The following is a 27,396-nucleotide window of genomic DNA, read 5'->3' on the forward strand; positions in this document are numbered from 1 at the left end:
GGGGACAATTTGCATATTAGGCTTTTATTGTATAGGATACCTCAATAAAGCTGAATAAAAGAAAGGAAGGAAGGCAGGGAGGGAAGGAAGAAATCAGCCCTCTCCCAAAGGGAGGACAGTTTTCAGTGCAGCGCTGCTAACTCCATGGTCACGTTAGAATCTCAGACTGGAAATTTCAACTCCTTCATCTCATAAGACAAAACATGGGTCTTGGAGTCCAGCTGACCAAAGTGTTTATCTCTGTTGGGCCCCCTACAGAGAGAGCAGGTATTCATCAGTTACTCAGCACCTCCCAGCCACGGTGAGATGGGATTTATCATCATGGTACCTGCCACCTGAGACCTTAGGATAATGAAATAATGAAACCTTGCATGCATAGTGCTTAGGGCAGTGATGGCGAACCTATGACACACGTGTCAGAGGTGACACGCGAACTCATTTTTTTGGTTGATTTGATTTTTCTTTGTTAAATGGCATTTAAATATATTAAATAAATATCAAAAATATAAATCTTTGTTTTACTGTGGTTGCAAATATCAAAAAATTTCTATATGTGACACGGCACCAGAGTTAAGTTAGGGTTTTTCAAAATGCTGACACGCCGAGCTCAAAAGGTTCACCATCACTGGCTTAGGGCATAATAAGTGCTCGGCTGGCCTTAGACATCATCATTGCTCTGTAAGGGTGTGCAGGGAAGGAAATGACTCGCCCAGGGTCCCACAGCTGGTTCACAGCAGGAGCAGGGTTTGAGCCCAGACTTGTGACCTTTTGTGCTGTCCTGCCATACTATACCACTTTTGATGAACTCGCGGAGTGTAGGGACTTCTTTCTGGGCACTGGGATCTCCCAAGTTCTAACCACCAAAAATCTGCCTTAAAATTTCCCAGTGGGGCCCTGGCCCACGTTGTTCAGTGGTTAGAGCATCAGCCCATGCACTGAAGGGTTGAGGGTTCGATTCCCAGTCAAGGGCACATACCTGGGTTGTAAGTTCAATCCCCAACCTGGTCGAGGTATGTGCAGGAGGCAACCAATCGATGTGTCTTTGTCAAATCAGTGTTTCTCTCCCTCTCTCTTTCTCTCTCTCTTCCTCTCTCCCTTAAAAAATCAATAGGGAAAGTATATATATGTATCTACACTAATAAAAGAGAAACATGCAAATTGGTGTCACTCTGCTATGCCCACCAGCCAATCAGAATGTGTAGGCAAATTAACCCAACAAAGATGGTGAAGACTGAAGGCTCCAGCCGGAGTGAAGACTGAAGACTGAAGAGGCTTGGCTTCTCTGCTGTGGCTGGACCAAAGGCCTGGGTCCTGGGTGCCGGAGGAAAGCCCGGTGCCAGCAGCCAGGGGAAGGAAGGCCTGTTGCATGAATCTTTGTGCAACAGGCTTCTAATATATAAAATATATCCTCGGGTGAGGATTAACAAAACAACAAAAAAAGAAATTTCCCCGTGGGAAAAAGGCACCTCCAGTCAAGTCTGACAGAGAACCTGGAACCTGACACGAATCCCACTCCCCTGCACCGTGCCTGCCGCCCGTGTGAAACTGTGTTTCCTTCACAATCTGGACTCACCACACAGCCCACTGAGGTCAGGGATGAATGGTTCACCCTCTATTCCTTGTAAATGTCATTGCACTTTGGTTAGGACACTTAACCTGAGAGCCGACCTCTGTACACAGTCTGAGTGCTCAGTGTGGCTGGCTCAGGCGATGCTATGCAGCAGATCCCTCTGTCTTCGTAGTCTTGCTTGCCTGACGCTTTACACCCGGTAATCACAGTTCCTCACTTCCTCTACCCCTCATCCCCTGGCAACCACCATCCCACTCTGATTCTATGACTTTCGCCATTTCAGATCTCTCTCCTGAGGGGATTCATGCATTATTTGTCATTCTGGTTTATTTCACTCAGCACCCTGTCCTCGGTGTTCAGCTCTATGAACAACATGGTGCAGCAACTATGAGATCGGTATGGAGGCTCCTTAAAAATAAAACTAGCCCCACTGGCATGGCTCAGTGGTTGAGCGTTGACCTGTGAACCAGGAGGTCACAGTTCCATTCTCGGTCAGGGCACATGGCTACGTTGCAGGCTCTATCCCCAGTGTGGGGCGTGTAGGAGGCAGCTGATCAATGATTCTCTCTCATCATTGGTGTTTCTCTCTCTCTCTCTCCCTCTCCCTTTCTGAAATCAATAAAAAATGTATTAAATTAAAAAAATAATAAAACTAGAATTACTACATGATCATCCACTTTATAGATAAAGAACCGACGATCCTAGTATCTTTCCAAAGTCCCCACAGTGGAAAGCCAGAACGGGGCACCCGTCTGGAATCCCAGCTCAGTGTGTTCCCTGCGGGCGGTGAGCTGGTGGCACCAGCTCGGGCTTCTGACCCGAGCCCCATTTGCACACAATATTGTTTCCACTTCTCTCCCTTCCTCAGACCCAACCAGCCCTCTCATCAGGAGCCAAGTCAGAAAGCTCCCCTCCCCACAGCTGCAAGAGGCCCTTTGGAGTATAAATAGAACCGAGGGTTTTGGTGGCGGAATAACTATTCCAGTCAAGGCACTCCTTCGCTTCCCATGAGTTATTAATTGTGGTCTGAGGGAGATTCCAGTGTGGGGGTTTATTGGAAGCGGCAGCCCCAGCCTGTGCACGCCCTGGGAGCCAGTGCAGCCAAGGGGTGGAACCCCGTAGCTGGACCCAGTGGTTAAATCAAACCTGACCTAATCACTGAGGATGAACAGCCAAATAGAAATGATGACTCTCACGATGATGATGATGATGATGATGATGATATGATGATGATGATGAAGATAGATAGATAGATAGCTCTTGTTTATTGAGCATTTACTGCCGGCTGTGCTGTGCTCAGTACTGGACACAAAATGCAATGACATTTATAGGGAATAAATGTCTGTGTGAGGCAGATTCTGTGATGATATAATACTGATTTTACAGATAATGAAACTGAGGCTTGGAGAGCTTCTGTAACCGGTCCAAGCTGACACAGATCTGCCTAACCAGAGGCCATGATCTTAACCCTTGCACCCTGCTTTCTCCTCCTGGATCATGTTCCTACAAAGTATCACAGACATCGCTGTTGCCAGCTTCACATCGACCCTTGCAAAGTGCCTTCACCACGTCTTTGGAGCCCAAGAATTACATTGTTCCTGCTGGTCCCAGGACTACTGTGGAATTCAGAGTTTGGGTCACAGGCCTAAAGTGGCAGAGCTGGTCACTGGCACAGCTCTCCGTGACTCCCTGTCCTTGGCCCTCGCACCTGCCTCGCAGAAATAAACTCTCCCCCACAAGCCTGGCTTTTCACATTTGTCTGAAGTCAGCGTCTCCTGCTGCCTCTAATCACTCCGATTCTTCCACTTATTTTCTGTTTTGAGCCACAGGAACCTGATTATATTTTTAAATTCATAGGTTTTTTTTTAGGAGCTGGGCAGCGTTTGGGTTTCAGTCTGCAACAGCGCGCATAGCTCTGACCACACGTCATTGCTTTTTGTCCTGCAGCTGGAAGTCAACTGACACGCTTCTCCTAGGGACAGAGTTTTCTCCTTTTGAAACGGGGACAATCGCATCCAGCACTGACAGTGGCATTGACAGGGCTCCGACGTCACAGGGCTCGCTCCATTCCCAGCCGCCTCCTCGCTGGGACTTCTCTGAGCTTCAGATCTTCCCTAACATAATGGGGTGATGATAATTCTTTTCTCATAGAGGTTTGGATAGAAGCAAAAACAATCACGCACAGAAATTACTTAGCACATGGTAGGCTCTCAATAAGCAGCTGGTATTAGAATTGCCGATAAGCATCACCTTTATGGTTATGTCTCATTATAAAAGTAATCCATTTTACAAAATGCAGATAATGCGGAAAAGTATAAAGAAGACACAAAAACTGTCCTGCCACTATATGAACCTCTGTTAACATTTGAGAGCATGTCTTTTAAATTGTTATGGATTGCATTTTAGGACTTCTCTTTTGCTTGCTATAGACAAGTTCTGTATCAATAAGTATTAATAAGAGCTTTTAGTTGATTCCTCTTTGGGACCATTATAAGTACAATTGGGGTCAAGGCCCCAGAACCTTTGCACTTGCTATGCCAGGTTCCCTGAATCCTCCTCCAGCCCTGATAATTACATGACTCATGCCCTCACTTCATTCAGAGCTTGCTCAAGTGTCTCCACTTCGCATCACCCTCCATTGGCCACCGTCGCCAAATGAACCCATCCCTTTACATGCTAAGTTTCTTTCTCTCCATCGCCTTTTTCACTAACTGCAATCGTATTCTCTGTTTGCTTACTTTTGTATTGGCTTTCTACCCCACTAGACTAAGCAGCGTTCGGGAAAGGACTCTGTTGTGTTTGCTGTGATATAACATAGACACAGAATGAATGAATAGATGAACAAAATGACGTCTTGTACATAGAGACTTCCATATATGCCTTCTCCTTCCCTTCGCTTAGATTCTTAGGGGTGGAGTTACTGGGGCAAGGGGAATGCATATTTAAAATTGTGGTACTTGTTGCCACCTCGCCTCTGACAATGTGCCAGCTCCTGCTGCCTCCAGCAGGACGAGAGTCCATTTCCCCGGCTCCCGCCTCGCTGGAATCTTGCCACAACCCATTGCCAATCTCACTCCTCGTGTAGGAGGCCGCGTGCTTTTCAGGGCCACAGTCCCGGAAATGGTGGCCAAGGTGTGGGGGAGGCCCACGGCTGCGGTGTGGTTTATTGTCGCTTCCAGCTCCCCTGTGTCAGAGCAGCTTGCCGGAAAGGTCGTTACAGGAGCCAGGGATGTGGAGCAAAAATAGGAAGCTGGTTATTGGCAACTGGCGAAGGGAGCCATGTGGGAGCCTCAGCCCATTAAATGGCACCCCACCCACACCCTGCTGCAAGGTGGGGCAGAAAACTCACTCATTCACTCCCTTGTTTATTCAGTAAACCGTGTGGAGGTCCTACTGTGTGCCAGTATGGGAGCGATTGCAGTTAGAGTTCTGGAGCCAACCTGAGGATGTCCCACCATGTTTGGTGGGTCCCTGGGCAAGTTGCTTCACCTCTCTGAGCCCTGACTTCTTCCTCCATCCCTGGCCTCTTGAGAGGGCAGGAGCTGGCCAGGTGAGAGGGTAGGGGCAGGTGTGTAAAGGACAGAACAGACGGGGCAGGGCAGGCAGGCTTAGGCCTGGGGACATTGTTTAATTCTGAGATTCTGGGACTCTGGTGTGCCTTTGCTTGTGAGGACAGCTGCAATGTTTTGAGGTTGGATAGATCCAGCTTTTTCAGTGTGGCTGCCCCTCTGCCTCTTCCTGTCTCTGTGTGTGTGTCTGATTATATGTTTGTCTCTATTTATACCTGCATATGTCTTCCTTTCTCAGGGTTTCTGTTTAGGTCTCTATATGTTTCTCTCTCCGTATGTGGGAGTAAGGGGGAGGGCTTTCTGTCCTCAGGTCTCTCTGGTTTGTTCTCAATGTGTGTGTGGCCTTTCTCTAATCCTGCTCATCTGCTGTCATCTCTCTATCCATCCATCATCTCTCTTTTTCTATTGATCTGTTTTTTTGCCTCTGTTTCTTGGTCTGTCTCTCTCTCTCTCTCTCTCTCTCTCTCTCTCTCTCTCTCTCTCTCTCTCCTCTCTCCCTCTTTCTCTCCCTCTTTCTCTCCCTCTTTCTCTCCCTCTTTCTCTTTCTCTCTCTCTCTCTCTCTCTCTCTCTCTCTCTCTCTCTCTCTCTCTCTCTCTCTCTCTCTCTCTCTCTCTCTCTCTCTCTCTCTCTCTCTCTCTGCCTCTCATCACCATCTCCATCTGTCCCTCTGTGTGTTTGTCTCCAGAAAGGAGATATTGGATATTTTTGCTCCTTCCCACCTACCCTAATCCCCAAAATAGCTGTCCTCCAGAAGAACTATGGGTGTTATTCCCTCTTGTCTTTGCTGCTCCCCAGGCTAGCTGTCTGGTCCACGGGGACTGTATTTAAATGGAGGAGGCTGAGTGGGAGTGTTGGATTTCCCAGGGCCCCCTCCCCCTCCAGAGGGAAGCATCCTTGTCTGTGTCTGTCCATCTGTGCACCTCCCCCACATTCTAAAACCCTAAAGAGACAGTACAAAAGGCTCTCCTCAACATCAACATGCAAGTTCCTCTAAAGACCAGCATGGAATCTGCACACCGGTCTTCCCATCTCCCTGCTCTTTGCTTCAGGAGAGGGTAGGCTGGAGGTAGCAAGGCCAGTGCTGGGCTCAGCCACTCCCAGCTTTCACTCCCACCTCTGGCCTTGCTCACTGTGTGACCGGAACAAAAGCTCCAACCTCTCTGAGCCTCAGAACATGGCAGTGCCTTCCATCCAAAGCCAAGTAGCAACTGACGCAGAGCCTCTGGCACAGGCTGCAGCACAGCAGACCCACAGGCGAGGTCAGCCCCTCTGGACCAGAGCAGCCACTCTTCCCCAGGATGCATTCATCTACCCACTCGTTCATTTGCTCACTCAACAAGCATGGCAAGAGTCTAGCCAGTGTGGCTCAGTGGTTGAGCGTCAACCCATGAACCAGGAAGTCATGGATCAATTCCTGGTCAGGGCACATACCCAGGTTGCAGGCTCAATTCCAGTGTGGGGCATGCAGGAGGCAGCTGATCAATGATTTTCTTTCATCACTGATGTTTCTATCCCTCTCTCCCTCTCCCTTCCTCTCTCTGAAATAAGAAAAAACTAGTCATGGCAAGAGGCATCGTAGTTGGAGAGAACACAGGCTGATCCCAGAGGCCCTATGAGTCTCAGTTGCTAAGAACTCCAGATTCATTGTTACCCAGAGACCTTGGGGCAGGGATGAGCAGTGTCATCTGAGTACAGCATGAGCCCCTACAGAGTGCACTTTCTATGAAATACAGTGTCGTGGACCATGGTGAGACCTTTGAAAAATCACTCAGTGAAATGCAGGTGGAAAAAGTGGCACAAGTAGCTGTTGCTTTTAAGTGTCCCTCCCTTGGTTTGATAAAGAGTCCCCAAGGGAGGCAAGGAGAGGTCACACCCAGTGTGGCCAAGGCCAGTACACGGCCTTTGGGCTGCGGTCTTGGGGAGAGAGTATAAGCTTTTCTCAAATGTTATCTTTTCACTTTGGATTCTCACATTCCTTAATCCATTCATAATACATCTGTGAAAGCAGGCTCATGTTCTACATGTCTTTGTTCTCCAGGCCTTGTCCAGGGCTGGCAGGTGGGAGGTTTTAAGGCTACTTCATGGTTGATTGGATAGATGGATGGATTGTTGTATGAATGTTTAAAGCAGTGGTTCTCAACCTTCCGGCCCTTTAAATACAGTTCCTCATGTTGTGACCCAACCATAAAATTATTTTCGTTGCTACTTCATAACTGTAATGTTGCTACTGTTATGAATTGTAATGTAAATATCTGATATGCAGGATGGTCTTAGGCGACCCCTGTGAAAGGGTCATTCGACCACCAAAGGGGTCGCGACCCACAGGTTGAGAACCGCTGGAAAGGCACATGATCCCTCCAGGCAGACTTTCCCCCTCAACCCCCACCCCCACCCCCCCCCCCAATGATCACCACAAACGCCCTGCATCTTGTGATTGCCTTGGAGAGAAGATTAGAGGGTAGTGAGGACACCCACCCCCCTCACCCCCCTCGGTTGCTGCCCATTCTGTCTTCAACCAGAGCCACAAGGATAATTATCCTCAGGATCATGAGACCTTAGGACTCATCCGGAGAGTGTGGAGAAATGGGCTCCGAAGCTTTGGACTAAACTCTCTGAGGTCTCCTCTGTCCCTGCAGACAGACTGTTCACTTCTTGCCTCCAAGAGCAGTCCGAACACACTTCTATCATAAAACAATTGAGCATTGTCTTCTGTTTTCCAAAGTTGGCTGAGAGCACCTCAAAAGCAAGGATTCCCTTCCCCACAAGAAAAGTTTCTTTTTCTAGTACCTCGCACAGACCTTGGCATGTGGTATAGGCTAGGTTAAAATGGCATGGATCAACGAGTTGATAGTTAGATGGTTGAAGAGTAGATTCACAGATGATTTGCTTTGAGCATGCTGGATGAGTGGATGGATGGATGGATGGATGGATGGATGATTGGTTTTAAAGGTGATGGGTGGTTGGATGGATGGATGAATAGATGGTTGGCATTTTTTTATAATAAGCTGTTGAATGCTTTGCTAGATGGGTTGTTGAAGGTTTCTGGGTGATTGGTTAGATTTGGATGGATGGATGGGTGGATAGGTGACTGAATGGATGGATGGGTTGGTGGGTGGATGGATAGATGGATGGATGGATGAAAACATGTGTCCGTAATGATGACTAGAGTCAGCTTTTCACACGATACAGCAATCCTCCCTGCAGTGCCTCTGATAGTCCTCAAACGCCTGTTTATCTGCAGTAACTCAGAGGTATTTTCATTAACTGACAAGCAGAATTGTAAACTTTCCCAAATTCTGGGTGTGGTAATGTCGTATATATTCATGGGTAAGGGCATAGGCTTTAAAAACAGACCTGGGTTTGAATCTCAGCTGAACTAATTAAAGCGGTGTGACCTTGAACACATAAATCCCTTGGCCTTTCTAAGCTATGGTTTCCACATTTGCAAAATGGAAATAATATCATCTTTCAGGGTTGTTATGAGGATTACATGAAATAAGGAATGGCCAGGGCTGATCGGTGCTCAGTAAACTCTATTGCTATTACTATGGCACTGAACCACATGTACCCTCCTGTAACTTCTTTTTTCCACCAAGAGCGCCGTGTGCCATAGTGTTGTACATTTAATGACAAACAAGACTAAATAGTCCCTCATCTCTTGGAGTTCATGTTCTGGTGGAATATTTAAATAATAAACAAGTAAATGAATAAACAATTTCAGACAGTGCTAAATGCTATGCAGAAAATTGAAATAGGGTGCAGTGAAAATAATGTGGCTGGGGGCGGGGTGAGGTGGCCTTTTATTGATCGGTGAACTGAGGACAGGAAGATGCAGCCATGTAAAGATCTAAGGGAGCCGTAACCGGTTTGGCTCAGCGGATAGAGGGTTGGCCTGCGGACTCAAGGGTCCCGGGTCGATTCTGGTCAAGGGCATATATATTGGTTGTAGGCACATCCCCAGTAGGGAGTGTGCAGGAGGCAGCTGATCGATGTTTCTCTCTCATCGACGTTTCTAACTCTCTATCCCTCTCCCTTCCTCTCTGTAAAAAATCAATAAAGTATATTAAAATAAAAATAAAAATCATCACTCTCCCCTTTAAAAAAAAAAAATGAAATAAAATAAATAAATAAAGATCTAAGGGAAGGGTGTTCCAGTAGCAAGAATAGCCCATGAAAAGGTGCTGAGGCAGACACCTCAGGTAAAGATAGAAAAGGGCCCGGAGGCGAGGTAAGTAGTAGGGCCGGCCAGTCAAGGCACCAGGCCTGCAGGAGGCAGGTCACGTAGGTGTGGAGGCTGGGCCATGCGACTTGGACATTAGCCATGTCCGTCTCTTCCTGGCCCCCTGGAACAAGGTAGAAGGTGCCTTGTTCATTTGGCAGCCATTCAGCTTTCCAGCGACAGCGAACAGGCCCCCAGTCTCCTGACCTCCAGGCTACACACTCCCAGTTCTCGGCTTTCCCAGTTGACATTCTGGGACACATGCAGCTAATACCCTGACAATGCTCTGGTCCCATTAACCTCGAACCCACAAGAAATCAGGTTAGACTCAAAGGAATTCAGGCCGAAGAGAGCCGGGAGAACTATAGCTGGAATTGCAATGAACTGAGCCAGTGTTTCTCCTTGCAACCTTGCCCCCGGTGTGTTTGCAGGGGAAAGGAGGGGGAAACAGCCTCTTTGAGCTGCTTCTGGGATAAAATATATATATCTGGAACCATTTACCCAGGTGGGTCTGATGTAGGATCCAGGCTTGCAAAGAAAACTAGGATATGACTGACGGTGGCTGATCTCCCACGGGGCTGATCTAGGAGCTCCAGCGGGTCCTTAGGCTCTAGCCCTCTCCCTCCCTCGGCAGTGCTGCTTCTGTGTTGGTCCCTCTCAGGCAACCTCCATGTGGGGACAGAAGCGCTCTTAGAATCTCCCAGTTGTGTGTACACCAAAAAATTAACATCTCTTATCTAGTTGTCTCAACTAAAGTGTAGAATTCTGTGTTTGGGGCTAATTCGCTTGGTTGGGTCACATGCTCACCTCTGCATCATTCAGACTATGGCCAGGGAGATGCAATGTTTGAACTGGCCAGGCCAAAGCTCTGTGCACGCCCCTGACCTTGATAATGGAGGGAGGTCCTCCCCCATCCACTTGGACTGAGAATGGAGGAGGGGGGTGAGGCCTCTCAAAATACTGGATGAGATTTTTTGCTATGCAAGAGGAATAAGTTCTAAAGATCTGTACAGCATCATGCTTGCAATCAACAAGACTATACAGAGCTCTTAAAACTTTGCTAAGAGGGTAGATACCCTGTTATCTGTTCTCACCACCATTTTTTTGAACGGATGCTTTCAGGAGGAAACAGGAGAATAGACTTGAATGGGCAAAAGCAGCACAGGTATCTTACGTTTTCTAGCTCAGAGTTAAGTTCTCCTCCTCAGTGGTTCAGAGATGCACCTCTTATGCCTCTTATCTCCTCCTGTTCGATAGTTTAATATGTGTACCTGTGTCTCCATCAGCTCTTTAAAGCTTCTTGGGGATGGAAATTGTGACTTAAGCACCTCAAGGTCCCCCACTCCTGTTGCACCAGGAGAGCATAAGGGTCCAGGACATGCTTGGTTATGCTGAATCAGGTTTCAGGGCCCAGTGTGACTACGGTGCCCCTCCAACAGTCCCCAAGATGAAGCATCAGAGAACCTGCCCCCAACAGGAACTTCTGACCCTCACCCACCTCTGTGATCTTTGGGGTTTTCCTCAGGCAAAGCCAACAAGAACGTCCAGTGGGACGAGGACTCCGTGGAGTATATGCTGGCCAACCCGGTCCGGATCGCTTTCGTCCTGGTGGTGCACGGCCGTGCCTCCCGGCAGCTGCAGCGCATGTTCAAGGCCATCTACCACAAAGACCACTTCTACTACATCCACGTGGACAAGGTGAGCCCCCCATCCAGGCGCCGCCTGCTGGCCTTTCTGTGTGGGTCCCTCTGCCCCTCTTCAAGCCAGCCTCCCTTTCAGGTAAGGCTAATGGGCTGAGCAGCTACCTCTCCTGGGGGGGGGGGGGGGGGGGAGGGGGGGGAGAGAGAGAGAGAGAGAGAGAGAGAGAGAGAGAGAGAGAGAGAGAGAGAGAGGCAGTCTCTATAAATACTGGATTTCTTCCCTCTTTTCCTCACTGTCGCACTGCCCAGTACACTGCCTGCCCTCTGTGAGGGGAGCTATCCCAGGAGTGGGCACACTTTCCCTATGAAGGGCCACATATAAAGATTTTAGGCTTGAAGGCCATACCCTCTCTGTGGCAGCTACTCAGCTCTGCCGTTGTCGTGTGAAAGCAGCCATAAACAATACATAAACGAATGATGAATGTGTGTGGCTGTGTCCCAATAAAACTTTATTTATAAAACCCTGCAGCAGGCTTGCTGACCCTTGAACTCTCTTGTGCCAGGGGTTTTCTCTTAGCCTGGGACGTGACATAATTATGTCCTTACTCAAGAGGCAAAGCATCTGCTTCTGGCAGGCCTGTGAGAGGGTGATGGAGACATTCCGCTCCTCACAATACTCCTCGGGCTTCCATACAGCCGTATCCCACAGCTTCCGATCCTCAGGCCACATGCCTCCGTCTGTATAAAAATGCAGAGCCCTAGGCTCCTAGTAGGCCATAGGTCAGAGGATGGGGCCAGGGAATCTGCATTTAAAATAGCTAAAGTGAAATTTAAACAATAATAAGTGTTCGAATAGCCATGTAGAAAGATGCCCCCAGCCTGAGCCATCTACTGGGCAAAGTTCAGGAACCCTGCCACCTAGAAGGGAAGGGACAGAGAGGGGACAAGGGGCACGTCTGCGTGTTTTCTGGGCTGCTGAATGTCACCCTTTTCTCTCCTGGGAAAAAGCGCTCCAACTACCTGCACCGCCAAGTGCTCCAGTTCGCCCGGCAGTACAGCAACGTCCGCGTCACCCCCTGGCGGATGGCCACCATCTGGGGCGGCGCCAGCCTCCTGGCCACGTACCTGCAGAGCATGCGGGACCTGCTGGAGATGACCGACTGGCCCTGGGACTTCTTCATCAACCTCAGCGCAGCCGACTACCCCATCAGGTAAGGCGGCCCTCGGCCCCAGCAGCCTGCGCCCAGGTCCCGCTCCCTCCCGTCCTCCCTGGTCTTAGCGTTTTGCCTCCTGTGCAGAGCAGCGTGTACGCTCCTGCGCTGTCTTCACAGATCCCTCAGCACGGGATCCACACTGGGCCTGAGCATCATTTGCACATTCACTCGTTCGTTCGTTCGTTCGTTCATTCATTCAACAGATATTTGTTGAGCACAGTATTTCCCACTCTGTTTGAGGAAACTAAAGGGACTGCCACCCTTCCCCACATGGAGCTTTCAGTCCAGTCGGGGAGACAAATCACAAACAAAATAAGTCAAATGGTGCATAGGGAAAACAAAGCCGAGAGGACACAGGGGAGTGTTGGAATTTTAACCAGCGTGACAGGACGGTCCTCACCGAGGGGAATGGACGAGGAAGGAGGAGTGAGTCGCTCGGGTAGGGAAAGTGGTCCAGGAACAGGGAACAGCAGTGCTGAGCCCTGGGGCGGGAACACACCTGGTGTGTGGAAGGAACAACGGGGCTCAGTGTGGCTGGGACAGTCTAAGTGAGGCGTAGGGTAGTAAGAGACAGAAGATCAGAGAGCAACTTGGGGCGAGACTGTAGAGATTCCAGAATTTGGCTGTCACTCAAGCAAGAGGGAACCGCTGGTATGATCTGAGCAGAGATAGACAAGGTGTGACATCCGAGTTTAACCAGGAGGGGCAGGGAGGAGGAAGGGAGGTCCGGTGCACAGTTCAGGCCCAGTCACAGACGTGTGGGTGTCTTTGGGCTATTCAAGGACCATGGGTATCTTGGATTTTATTCTTTGGCTCCTACCTAGTTTTAACAAACAAATTGATTGTCTACATTTTTAAATTGGGAAATTTCACATGAAACTACAGAGTTTGAGTTTCTCTGGGTCTTCCCACTCAGCCTGCAGCCTGCTGGGCCACAGTCGTGTGGGGCAGATAGAGCAGCCCGCACTGCAGCCCCGAGGTAGCGGAGATGCCACGAGGAAGGTCCCTGTGCCCAAACAGTGATCTGCTCCGTAAAATGGACCATAAGCAAAGAAAACCCCTCCAGAGAGCTTGTAAAGGAGAAAGGCAAGAACATGAGGTCTCTTTCCTATCCAGACGGCAGCTCTTTGCTCGGCCGTGTCTTCCATCCTGATTTATTGAGGAGGCTGAGAGGCAGAAGGGAGTGGACAGGGAGGGGGACAGTGTGTAAAGCAGAGGGCCTTCCTCCCTCGGATGCCATGAGGGCGCTGAACAGCAGTCCCAGAAATGAAGGGATCTTTAAAGAACTCACACACACTTTTATCCGGGCAATTTTCAAACGTGCACAAGAGTGCCGAGACTAATATAATGAACCCCTACTTATACGTTGCCCAGTTTCAACTATAATCAGTTCGTGACAGTCTGGTAATGTCTGTGCTCATGTCTCTCCCCCCACCTCCCCCGCCCCCCGTGGACCATTTCCAAAGCATCGTCAAATCGTATCTGTAAATATTTCAGTATACATCTCTCTTTGAACATAACGTCAATATGATTATCACATCTAAAGTATTAAACAGTCATTCCTAAGTCATTAAATATCGAGGCCACATATGCCCAGGAGTTTGGGTTTTGAGTGAGGATCTAGATGAGACACAGGCATGGAAGGAAGGCCTCTATTTAAAGTGTCCTTCCTTTAGTTCTGGGCTTGGTGGCATCCCATGGTCTGCCAGGGGACCCTGGACTCTGAAGGAGATCTGGGGAAGGCACAGTCTTTGCTCAGTTTAGGCAAAATGCACCTGACACCCTTGAACGTGGGAAGAATAATGGGGGTTATTTTCTTTTGTTTGTGGGATAGCAGAATTAAAAAAAAAAAAAAGGAGGTGATTTTAAAACATCACTGGCAAATTTTTACTTATTTACTTATTTATTCAAACATTCATTCCACAAAGATTTATTAAGCAACTACCGTGCTAGGCATTATTTGGGCATTTAGTCAATAAAAGCCGCACAGCCCCTGCCTGGTGGTACCCTAGAAGGAATTAGTTAATTATGTAAGAGAGGCGCCATGCAAGGTGTGACAGGGCTATCAAGAGGAAGCAGCAGATGGTCTGAGTGCAAGAGGGGCAAAATCAGGACGTCAGAAAGGCCTCGGAATGTGCAGTTTTGAGTTGAGACCTGGGGATAAGGAGGGATCGTCAGCCCTGACCAGGTGGCTCGGTTGGTTAGAGCATTGTCCCATACACCAAAGGCCTTCAGGTTCAATTCCTGGTTGGGGCAAATGCAGGAGGCAACCCATTGGTGTTTCTCTCTTGCGCTCTTTCTCCCTTCCTCTCCAAAATCAATAAACATATCTGCAGGTGAGCATTAAAAAAAAAAAAAAAGATTGGCAAGCAAATGAGAAGGAAAGATCATTCTAGACTAGGATTTCCCAACCTAGGCACTATTAGCGTAACAGGCTGGAGCCTGCCATGCTGAGGGGCTGTCCTGGGCACTGTAGGGTGTTTCGCAGCCTCCCTGGCCCCACCTACCAGATGCTGGTAGTGCTCCCCACCCCCAGGCACTGTGACATCCACAGACATCTCCAGGTCCTGAGAGAAAGGACAGCCTGGATAAGACTTGGGTCAGAGGTGAACTAGATGCATTAGAGAAATTTAAACAGAGTGCAATAGAAGAACGAGGAGAGGTGAGTTAGAGAGGGACAGGGCAGGGTGAGTTAGGACATTCCCCTCCATCTTCCAAGGAAGACGGAGTTCAGAAATACCCTAACCTGCTGCGGAGCAGCTGATGTGGGAGGTGCTTTCGTCAGCCCTCAAAGCAAACCTGTTTTATTGAAGGGCAAGCTGAGGCCCAAGGTCATGTAAAGAATATGTGGCAGGCTGGGGTTAGAACCAGTTCTGTCTGGCTCTAAGGTTGTTATTCTTTCTGCTTGAGGTTGGTCCCTGGGGAAATCAGCTGGCCCAGAGTGGCGGGATGGCCCCAGGCTGCCTAGAGAGCACAGCCACTCCTCAAGCTCCAGGCTGGGCAGGGATGTGATGGCACCACCTGGCAGCAGGAAATCTCATGAGTAAAGGTCTCCTTTTGTCCCCGAGTCTGACTAGCTAGGATCAAGATTCCCCCACTTTCTTCCAGGCCTCCTGTGGAGGCCCCAGAGGTCATTTCAGCCTGGGTCAGGCAGCAGAACTCCGCCAGAGACTTCTTGAGATCAGTTAGGTATGCCCAGGCCCCTGGCCCTTCCCAGGAGACTCATGCCAGGTCTTGAGACTGCCCCCTCGAGGCTTTGTGTTGACTGGCAAGTTGAAGCCATAACCAACCATGACCCCTTAACCAAGTCTGCTCTGCCCGGATATCAGAATTTCTAGCATTTCAGCATCCAAGAGGAGGAGTGCTCCGACTCTCAGCAGGTGGCCAAGGTTTGAGTCTGAGTTCTGCCACTTCACTGGCAGAACTAAAACCATCAGAGGTAAACTCAGTCTTTGTGAGATCAGGTTGTAGCAATGCAACCAGCAGAGTGTTGGCACTTAGAAAGTACCTAGTCAGTGTCCACAGTCAGTTTCGTTGTAAGGCTGAGCCTCATATCTGAGGGGTCCAGAAATCCTTCCTTAGACCATGTGCCCCACCTATTTGGGGGTTGGGGGAAGAGTCATCATATTTCTAGCTTATTAGCTTCACGCTCTGGGTCTCTGCATCTCTGTCGCTCTGTCTTTCTCTGCTCTCATTTCAGTGCCTGCCCACCCCCTCCCCCCACTGCCCGCCCCGGTTCTTCTGTCCACTGTGCTTTGCCAGCCTGGTGGCCAGAGGCACGTCATGCATCAGGCACTGCTGCTTCCTCTTGCTGTTGTTTTCACGAAGTCGCCCCACACAAAAACATATGAATTTTGCAGATGAATGGTTTTATCCTGGGCAACTCTGATGGGCCTTCACTCCCCATCTGCCACTCCATCTGTAGCTTCCCAAACCACGACTTCTTCCATCCCAGGAAGGGTGAGCAAACTTAGGAGCCTTCTCCAAAGGTGGGAGTGCCCCAAAAGCTTCTGATGGCTCTGAAAACTTGGGGTAGCCAAGGGCAGAGCCGGCTCGCTGTGGCTACTCCAAGCTGCTTGTGATTTGATACAGCCTCCCCATGCCGCTGCCCAGCTCTGCCTGGGGGACCAGACTTCTTTTAGGGGGTGAACACTCGCTGGCCACCAGCCTGTGTAGGCCCCGGATGCAGCCTGGCTATAGACTGTATGCACCACCGGCTCAGCAAAGGCTGCTTTAGCTTTCTGACTCTCTGCTTGTCCACCTGAGAAACGGCACAATCTCAGGGCTTATCTCATAGGGAGGTTAGGACGATGAAAGGAAATGTTGCATGTCAAGGGCTTAACATGGTGCCTGACATATAGAAAGGGCTTGGTAGACACGGGCTGTTACTAGTGTAATGATGGGATAGTGTGGGCACCACAGGCTGGGCTCACTCATCAACTGAATTGCTTTTGGATTTCCATTCATCGTGAAAAGACCGATGAAATATTTCTTGAACTCACATCTCTTTCAACAGTGGGAAAAGCAGTGTTAGGCTGTAAAAGCCACTGTTTCAAGGGAAAACAGGACAGAAGCAACTCATTTGTGAACGTGCAGACTAGTCCTGCATTTGGAACATGCAAGCTAAGTGCATTCAGGAATTCAGGTCCTCCCGCTCTGGGGTTGACCAGACTGCCTGGCCCACACGGGCTGCCGTTGGAGCTGGTGCTGTATCCGGTGCATGGATGAAACAGGATATTTTCAAACACGGAGACCCTGTGAGGTCTTGAATCATCAGAGGACATGCTTTTATTCAATATATTCTACTCAGGAAGGCAGGAAATTGCTCTAGCATGCGTTAGTTACATGGGCCACAGGACGGCATGAAACAAGAAGCGGTCTGCACTGTTGCTTAGTTGGGGCCGGTGGTAACACTGTCCACCTTCTCCAGGCCCTGTGTCTTGGGGCTAAGTCCAGTGCAAAGGGAGGAGGGCTCAGTGTGTCCTTGGCCCCTCCAGGGCTCACATGCTGTCTGTGGTATATGTGCATGTGTGTGTGCGTGCGTGCGTGCGTGTGTGTGTGTGTGTGTGTGTGTGTGTGTGTGTATGGCACAAGAAATAGTATTTAAATTTTCAGCTAAACCCAGGGCCTACTATTCTGCCTCATGGGGGTCCATGGCAACAAGATCTAACCCACCTGGGCCCACCATGTGGACATTTACGTTACACTTGACTGTGGACCTAAACGCTGTCCTGAGATACCACCCGGCCCGGAGCGCAGAGTGGTTCTGTGGAGCCTCACCAGGAAGCGCCAGCTCATAGACAGGAAGCAGGTGGCCCGGCTTCCCCACAATGCTCCAGAGACCAGTGTCTGCGTGGGACTGGTCAGGCGAGGCTCACCTGCATGCAGCAAACTGCTTTGTGCCTACTGTGTACTGGACCTGCCACAGTGGCCTTTAACTCAAGTTTCGTCTTAAATTTCATTTCCCAAACAAAACTTCTGTGTGAGGAAGTGTAAAGAGGTTAGTGTTGAAACAGAACTTCCAGGAAACTTTGCAAGAAAGCCAAATTTTTGATAATAATTAACATGTTACCCTAAGATTTGAAATTAAGTTACCTGGTACAGATACTCAGACGTCAGCCTCTCCCTTACTTTGCATTCCTTTAGTTGGCTCAGGGGGTTTTGAGTGGGTCACAGAATTCCTTCGTCAGTAGCCCACCATATATAGCAAGTGCGTATATAGCACTTAATACCTCCCTGGCATTTTTCTAAATATTTTACATAGTCCTCACAGGAACCCCAGGAAGTATACTTTTGGGATCCCCATTTTTCAGATGGGGAAACTAAGGCACAGAGATGTTAAGAAACCTGACCACAATGATGTAGCCAGTAAGTGACAGAACCAGGATCTTTTTTTTTTAATTGAGGTAAAATTCACTGACCATAAAATTAACTAATTGTTTGATCCAGTGGCTTTTAGTACATGCTCAATGGTGTACAACCATCACCTCCATCTGGTTCCTAATCACTTCATCTCCCCACTAGGAAGCCCTGTACCCATGAAGCAGTCACTCGCCATGCACATCCCCCATTCTCCTCCCCCACCAGTCCTTATCAACCACTAATCTGTCTCTCTGGGTTCACTTATGTTGGATATTTCATAAGAATGGAATCATACCGTATGTGACATTTTGTGACAGACTTCTTTCACGTGGTACACTGTTTTCATGGTTATTCATGTTGTAGCATGTATCAGTACTTCATTCCTTTTCATGGCCAAATGCTATTCCATTGTGTAGATATACCATCGTTTGTGTAGCCTCCCATGAACTGATAGGCCTGGGGTTCTTAAGAGCCCCCCCAAACACTCTGTCTCTTGGCTGGCTTGGATGGTGCCATGTGCCCTGAGTCAAGGACCTCATCTGGTTAAAGATGTGTCTGCATCACATGGGATTCTATACAGCATGGTGCTTCGGACTCTGGTTGACTGAGCCACAACAATGCTGGGGCCAGGGTGGGGGTGACATACCCCAAAGAGGCTGTGACCTTTCCCATTCAGCCTGGTCCCCCTCTGCCTACCTCTTGCCATGATTCCAGTTAGTTGAGACAGATTTGGGGTTGAAGATGGAAAGATGGAAGATAAGGTTGAGGTGTAAGTTTCCCCTACCCCCCTCCTTCTTCCTTCACCATCCAAGCCCCTCTGAATGCAGCCTGGGGCTGTGTTGGGTAGGAAAGAGCTCAGGCCCCTGGTAAGCCAGCTGAAGACCATGCTCTACTTTCACAGAGGCGTTCGGGAGATGGGGCTCCTACTGACTCCATTCGTTCACTAGGTACCGGGCATTCAACAGTTAGGGAAAGCACAGCCAGTCCTTGCCTTCCTCATCATGGTCAAGTGCGCAGACTCAGGCCAGACCATCTGGGGTCAATCCCAGCTCTTCTGGGTACTCGGCGTGTAAACTTGGACTTGAGAAAAATCACTTAATGTATTGATACCTCCGTTCCCTCATCTGTAAAACGGAGATAGCACAGTACCACCCATATGGTTGCTCGAGGGTGAAATGCGTTAATGTATGTAAGGTGCTCAGCCCTCAGTAAGCACTGTCTATGTGACAGCCAGTTATTAATGGGGGGAGACTGACATGAATCAGAACGGTCACGGGAGTAAACATATCATTACAAAGTGAGGCAAGTGGTCTAAGGAATGGAAGGAGGGGTCTAAGAGCACTCTGCAAGTGAAACTCCCTTGGCCTGGGGCCTGGGACAGCCTCCTGCAGGAGGCAGCATGGGAACGGAAATGGGTAAGAGGGGTAGGAGTTTGCCAGCGGAAGTGTGAGGGGTCCCAGGAGAGGATTCCAGGAAAGGGGGTGGTGTGGGCAAGGGCCCTGTGTCAAGACAGCCCTTCACATGTATGAGGAGCTGAAAACAAGCTAATGTGGCTGCAACTCAAAGAGCCAGGGGTTCCTGGTTAGCAGTGAGGTAGGTCAAGGCCAGTCCCCCCGGGGACTTTGGGTTACCTGTTGGTGGTTGAAACCACAGCCCGGGAGTGGTGTGGTTTCAGCGGGCAGTACTCCCATTTGCAGTCTGGAGGGATCACGTTGGCTGCCCTGGGAGAACAGTTGGGAGGGGTCTCAAGTGGGGAGGCCAGTGAGGAAGGGGGTGCTTGCTGATCCCAGAATTATGTCCGGAGAGTCCCCTCTCCTCTCCAGCCTCCTGGCAGAGGCAGGTGTCCTGGAGCCACCATGAGCTTCCTGAGTCCAAGCAGAGCAGATGGTTAGCCTTTCAGTCACACAGAGCCAGGCAGCCGCCTTCTGCTTGGGGGCCAGGACCCCACACCTGCATGAATCGGCCTCGTTCAGGAGGCTGGCAGCGCAGGGCTGATGCACAGAACCCAGAGAGCCAAGACCGCCCAGTGACCTGGGGCAAGAGTTTGGGGAACAGGACAGGAGCACTGAGCAGGGAGGCAGAAGGGGACAGCCTGGGGGTTCAGGAGGGGACTGTGAAAGCCTGTGCATTCACACTCTTCTTTGTCCTTTTGTTTTTAATTGTGGTAAAATATACGTAACATAAACTTTAGCATCTTAACTATTTATGTGTAGAGTTCAGTAATGCGAAGTGCATTCACACTGTTGCATAACCGATCTCCAGGGCTCTTCATCTCAGAAAACTGAAACTCTACCCATTAAACAATCCCCATCCCCCTCCCCCGCCCCCTGGCAACCGTGGTTCTACTTCCTGTCTTGTTGATTTTGACTACTCTAGGTTCCTCATTTAAGTGGAATCACATGGTGTTTGTCTCTTGGTGACTGGCTTGTTTCGCTTAACATGGTGTCCTCCATGAAATAGAACGTCAGAAATTCCATCCTTTTTAAGCCCAAATACTGTTCCATTGTAGGAATAGACCACCTTTGCTTCCGTGTTCACCCATCATCCGTAGATATTGGGTTGCTTCCATGCCTTGGCTATGGTGGATAATGCTGCTATGAGCATGTGTGTGCAGATATCTCCTCGCCTCTCTGCTCTCGGTCCTTTGGGCTGTATACCCAGAAGTAGAATTGCTGGCTCACACTGTAATTCTTTTTTTTTTTTTTTTGGTGGACTCTGCAGACTGTTCTCCACAGCACTGCACCACCCCTTCACATTCCCACCAGCAGTGCCCCGGGTTCCATCATCCGCACACCCTCACCCGCGCTTGTTATTTCCACCTGTTTTTGAGTAGCCCTCCTAACAGGTGTGAGGTGCTTCTTGTTCTTTTTAAGGAGCATAAACTCCTGAAACAACGAGCTTTCTCTCCACAGAACCGTTAGGTTAGCTACAGGGAATTGTCTCCCCACGGGACCAGGCTCTCACAGGATTCCTATTAAACTTCTCTCCAACCCACATCAGCCCCTCCTCATTGCCCTTTGCTGAGTAGGACCATCCGTTGGCCTGTTCACTGGGGCTGGAAGCCTGTGTGCCCTCTACCTCGCCAACCCGCCAGGGCCTGCGCCTTCTAATTCTACCCCTGACTTCTTTCTCATGGACATCCCCCCGGGACCCCCTCCCTCTCTGCCCAAGCCAGACCTCATTGCTTCACCCCAGGGCCCTCAGAGCCCCCCAGGAGAACATAGCTGAGCCAGACCCTGAAAACGGACTCGAGCTTCTCCCCAGCCACTTGGGAAAGCATTGGCCCCAGCCCCCCTGGGAGCAGCTTGCAGCCCGTAATCATTTATTTACTCAAGCAGGTGTGCTGAGTATTTGTGGAGCACAGGCCGAGTGCCAGGCGCTGGGCTGGGTGCTGGGAGATGCAGCCAGGAAAGACCTGCTCATTCACTGAGGGAGCTCACGGGGCGTGGGAGAAATGGAGGTCATATTCATAACATCATGCCAGGGTGTCCCAGTGGAGAATAAGAAGGGGTCCTACCCTAAGGAGTGTGGTCAGGGGAGAGGAGATGCCTTTAGAGAGGGAGGTTTAAGCCAAGACCTGAAATGGGGCTCACTATGAAAAAAAGGGGTGGAGGTGCCAGGCCAAGGGGAACAGCATGTGCAGGGTCCCTGAGGAAGGGAGGAGCCCAGCACATTCCAGGGGCTGAAGAGACAGGAGCTCAGGCGGGGCAGCACGATGGAGGCGAGGAGTGGGTGGGGAAGATGAATCTGGAGAAGGACGTTAGGGAACTTACCAGCCCTGCGACTCATCTTCTGCCCAGCAGACTCTTCGCCCAGTGCCCTCAGCCTCTGCCTTAGTTTCCTGCGGCTACAGGAGAACACGGCCACTGGCTTAAAACCACAGAAGTGTATTCTCTTACAGTTCTGAAGCTGAAGTCTGAGATCAAGGTGTTGGCAGGGCCGTGCTCCCTCTGAAGGTTCTAGAGAGAGTCCTTCCTTGCCTCTTCCTGGTTTCTGGTGGTTGCCCTCAATCCTGGCATTCCTTGACGTGTAGATGCGTCACTCCAATCTCCCTCCATCTTCCTTTGCCCCCTCTTTCTCATAAGAACAGCAGTCATTGGACTTAGGGCTCACCCTAATCCAGCAGGACCCCATCTTAACTAATTGCAACTACAAAGTTCCTGTTTCCAAAAAAAAAGAGCCGCCTGAGGTTCCAGGGGGATGTGAATTTTGGGAGGGGGATCCCCTTCAACCCATTACAGCCTGCCATCACCCTTGAGTGCAAAACACACTTGGGAGGCGTGGTGCCGTCCTAGGTCCCCAGCCACGTCTGGAGGGGGCAGGAGCCTCCTCTAAAGACCATTCTAGCAAAGACACCATCCTCTGGCCTCACGCTGGGGTGGACCTGGCACTCTCCCGTGCCTCCATGCAGCCATCACTTCCTGAGCACCTACCATCGCCGTCTCCAGGGGCAGAGCAGGCAGCCAGGCGGACAGGGTCCCCGCCGTGGGAGCCTGGCACCCTGAGAAAGGCAGGGCTCCACCTGATTCTTGGAAGCTTCCTTTAAAATATCGGAATTCCACTGCAGACCAGTTGAATATAAATTCCTTGTGAGAGACAAGAATCCATATGTATTTTTTAAAGCTTTCCAGGTGACTGGAATACAGTCGGGGTTGAAAACCACTGGCCTGGGGGAGACACAGACATCCGTCACTTTAATTACAGTAATACATCACAAGGGGAATGCTACGATGACAATGCACTTCAGTACTTCACAGAAGTCAATGCTGTGGCCCCAGCACCAGATCTTTGGGTGTGACCCTCTCCCTCGATGGCCACATTCTCAGCGTCCTACCACTTTTATTCGTTTCCGAGACCCCAAAACCCTGGTGTGACATGGTCGGAGGAAAGCTCCACCCAGAGAATGTTCCAGTCCGAGGGGATGTTTCTGCTCAGGCTGTTGTTCACGAGGAACAGGAAAAAAAAATGCCAGTAATTATTCCATTAACAGTTTTGTTTGCAAACTGTGTCCCCGGACAAGTCGAGTGGGGCTGGCGTTCATGGAATCCTCACAGGACTGGGTTGAGAAGCACCCGGTACCTCAGAATGCCAAGAGCAGCCCTATCGGTTTAGAACACTGTCTTGGCTAATGGAGATAAGGAAGGACGTTTCTGGAAGGATGGGGGCGTTCACGCAATCAGTGCAAAAGGTGGCAGAACAAAAGGCAGGAATGATGTGACTGTTTCACCCACGAGATGCCACTGTGTGGCTTAAATACATCGCAGCCGAGTTGCCTGTTTGCCTGTCATTTTCATGCTTTCACTGCTGAAAGAAAAATTGAAGTTCTGGGGAAAAGAATTGATGCTTTTATCTTGAGTCCTATGACCATCCTTAGGCCAACAGAGAGTAGAGCGTGTTGGTCATTCATTCATTCATTGATTCACCACCTTGAGAGCCTACTGTGTGCTGGGTGGTGCTCCAGACCATAGCTGTCCAACAGAACTGACTGTGGCAACAGGAATGTTCCAAAACCGCCATTCAGTGCAGGAGCCGCCAGCACCATGTGCCTATGGAGAGCTTGAAACGTGCTTTGTGGGACAGAGGCACTACATTTTAAAGTCAATTTGATTTTTTTAAATATGTTTTTATTGATTTCAGAGAGGAAGGGAGAGAGAGAAACATCAATGATGAGTGAGAATCATTAATCAGCTGCCTCCTGCATGCCCCCTACTGGGGATCGAGCTCGCAATCCAGCCATGTGCCCTGACCTGGAATCTTAACTGTGACCTCCTGGTTCATAGGTCAACACTCAACCATTGAGCCATGGCGGCCTGGCAAAGTCAAGATGATTTTAATTTAGACATAAAGAAATAGCATATGGAGCAGCGCAGATCTTGGTGCTGAAGATGGAGGAGTGAACAAAACCGATTGAAAACTCCTGTTCTCGTGGGCCTTACCTTTGTGTTGTGGGGCAGAAATACTTCCGCTGGAGAGAGTCACACTGCTGTTTCGATCATAAAAGAGCATGGATACTGCCAGTTTAGAAACAAATGTGGTCTCCATCCTCTGCCAGTTGGATGGACTCACCAGAGCCCAGACTGGCCATGCATTGTGTTTTGTAGGTATTTTTTCCTAACTTCCTCCTCCCCAGTTCCCCTTCATCTCAGCAGCAGCTAGCTGTGGATGGAACATTTCCAACACTGGGCATCTTCCTACCCAGTGCATTGAGCATATTTGCTTCTCGGGAGAGCAAATGCTTCATTTATGGAGCTCTAAGTGCATCCTGGGAATTTGGCTGTGAGCCGGGGTGGTCCGCAGTGTGGGTGATGGGATTGTGGAGTCTGTCACTCTTCCCCTGCCTCCCACTCACATCTCACTCCATGGGAAGATTGCTCTCAAGGGCAATCTGGAAGGACCTCACCCTTTTAAAGGTCAAGTGGGATAAGGGACGGGTGTTTCTACCCCTTTTCATTGATGACAGCAGAAACCTGGATAAGCACGAGACCTCCTAGACAGGGTTAAGGTCCAGTCATGGGGTGGGTAGATGGGAACTTTAGATTTTTAAATTATTATGTTCGTTTCCTTCCTCCCCCTTGTTGCCACCCTGAGTCATTGCCCGGCATGGAGAGTGGCCAGTAGAGGGTTCTCCAAGTAGATGCCTGGGGAAGCCCTTCAAGATCTTCCCTGTTCCAGGAGCTAGTGTCAGCTAGCATTGTGTGAGTGCCTGCCACTGGGGGGTCCTGGCCAAGAGATTTCCATGTGTCATCAAATGTCACCACACCCCCACGAGGTAGATACTATCACCACATCCCATTTTACAGATGAGGAGACTGAGGCTGAAGGAAGTTCAGGAGTTTGCCCAGTGTCTCATAGCTGCTGGGGATCAGAGCCAGGATTCAAATCCATGCTTTTTTCATCACTGGGAAAAACAAAAGGAGGCCTGAGTTCCTCACCGACAGGTCATACTGTTCCCACTGGGCAGGTCTGGACCGAAGCTCCCCTGCTCATTCTTCTCCGGTCGAAGTCCTCGCTCTCTTCATCTGGATGAGGATCCAGGAGGGCAAAATGACCATAACCAGGCGTCCACATCAGAACCGGAATCCAGGGTCACCAGCACTCGGCTAGCTGCTGAGCTGCTGTCACGTTCTGCTTCAGTCCTGCCATGCTCAGTCCTCACAGTGTCCCCAGGGGTGGTGTGGAGATGGGCACTGAGATGCCATGGGTTTGAATGACTCGCCCAAGGTCACAGAGCTGGGTAGGTCAAGGCAGGATTTGAACACAGGCCCAATTGACTGTCAAATGCAGCATGATTTCTGCTCTGCCCAGCTGCCTCGCTGGTCCCATCACCAGATGGGCTCTCTCTGGCTGGTGAGAGATCGAGGCTTTACAAATTGCGTTTGCTCTAAGCCCGGAAGGAGAAACCAGCTGCCTGCATTAGCTGGAAGAGCCTGGCCTTCCGATTCCTTTGTAATCCTGTTTCTTCTTGACCTAAGACTTTCCAGACCCCTCCCCAACTGCCGAAGGGTGGTGCCTGATGAAATTCTCACTCATTTAAATGTTAGCCTCAAGCAAGCAGAATTAGGAAGGAATGGCTGCTGTCCTCCCCCCCCCCACACCCCCAAATGTGCAATTGTTCCACAGCTGGCATTTTCTACATCGTCACTCCACCAGCACACGTGAAAGGCCATGTGATGTCAGCTGAACTGGATTTGAATCCTGTCTTCATCCCCTGCTATCTGTATGATCTCAAGACAAGTGAATTCAGTCTTTCTGAGTCTTGGTTTTCTCACCTGTAAGAGGGAGATGATAATGTTACCTGTCAGGGAGCCAGGCAGGGAACAGCAGTGAGGTAGGAACCCAAGCTCTGCCTTACTCCCAGCTCCGTGAGCTGTCTGATAAACAGTCAGGTTAGAGCACAGTGGCTCAGGTCTGGCACCTGCGTGCGACCTCACGTTCATCCCTCCCACCACCTAGACATTGGGACTGGGATGCAGAGCTGTGCCGAGGAACAGAGAGAAGAGGGAGATGGCCAGGGAGACCTTATCTTACTGCATCCACCCAGTTGCATGAACCAAAGAGGCAGGAGAGAAAAGTAGAGGCCTGATATGGGAAGCCAGGCCGAGCCCATGGGGCCATCATCAGGTTACTATGAAGATGAGAGATACTGAAACACAGGGCCTAATAGAGAGCTGGGCATCCTATATAATAAAAGCCTAATATGCAAATCAACCAATGGAGGAACAACCAGTCACTATGATGCACACTGACCACCAGGGAGCAGACACTTAATGCAGGAGCTGCCCCCAGCCTGCAGGCCCCAGGCCAGCCAAGGCGGGTGCCAGTGAGGGCCCCACGATTGCCCTGCCAGTCACCCCAAAGACTGGCCCTGATCACCGGCCAGGCCTAGGGACCCTACTCATGCACAAATTTTGTGCATCGGGCCTCTAGTTTATTATAAGTACTCATGAGATGGTTCTCTTGTTGACGTTACTATGGTCTCTAAAAACCCTGTATTATCATTATAGATAAAAACATGGTCTGGCCTTCTCTGTGGCCACTGTTTATTCTCAACCTCTTCTCTCCTATATTTTATATCTCTATATCTTTGTACTAAATTTGAAATGCAGAGAGAGAGAGAGAAAGGGAGCATGCCTTTGAGGAAATTCAGTTGTATGAGAGTCGAGAAGACTGTGCCTTCAATTGAGCCAAGTTTGGACCCATGTGTAGTTGAGCTGTCCCAGCCCCTCCCTCCCCTCCTGTTGCGAGGCTGTTTGAAGATAGCCTTGGTGTTGATCAGCCTTCTTGACCACCGCGGGCTAAAGCAACACTGTCCTTCTCATATCCACTTACTCTTGAATCAGTGCTACCACAACCTCCCTAACGTTTCAAGTTGGAAACCTCCTTCAAAGTTCTACCTGTAGATCTCATCAACCTCACCACCCTAACCCATCCCCAAGCTCAAGTCGTGGGCCTCTGGCCAGCCTGTGGCCACTTCGATCCCTCCCGGCAGTGTCAGAACTTGGCTCGAACACCTGGACAGGTCAGCAATCTCTAGCCTTGGCCCAGGGCCCATAACACCACTTAAACAGAAAGTGGAGAATGGCAAAGAGGAAGCTGTTGGTGGTGCCAGCCAATTTTCCCAGGGAGGGGGGGGGAGGTGCGCACAGTGGACCCCACAGCATGATCACCTCTCATGTAGAAGAGGATGGGAATGCTGTGTCCAGAGCTGCCACCTGCCTCCTGTGTCCTTTCCTCCTTCAGAGAAGGATTCTCCTGGGTGCAGTTTCATTGTGTTCATCAGTCTGCATTCATTGGCAGACACACCCAGAGGCACAAACATCG

General features: G+C 49.9%; 1 protein-coding gene across 1 annotated transcript in view; it reads left to right on the top strand.

Moving 5' to 3' along the window:
- XYLT1 (xylosyltransferase 1) overlaps positions 1–27,396 on the top strand; it is a 311,677-nt gene that overhangs the window by 225,177 nt on the left and 59,104 nt on the right. The window contains exons 4-5 of the mRNA XM_059693287.1: positions 10,885–11,057; positions 12,008–12,210. Coding sequence (XP_059549270.1) covers positions 10,885–11,057; positions 12,008–12,210 — 376 coding nt within the window. The remainder of the gene's footprint in view (positions 1–10,884; positions 11,058–12,007; positions 12,211–27,396) is intronic.

This window comes from Myotis daubentonii, chromosome 4 (genome assembly GCF_963259705.1).
Source record: "Myotis daubentonii chromosome 4, mMyoDau2.1, whole genome shotgun sequence".
NCBI lineage: Eukaryota > Metazoa > Chordata > Mammalia > Chiroptera > Vespertilionidae > Myotis > Myotis daubentonii.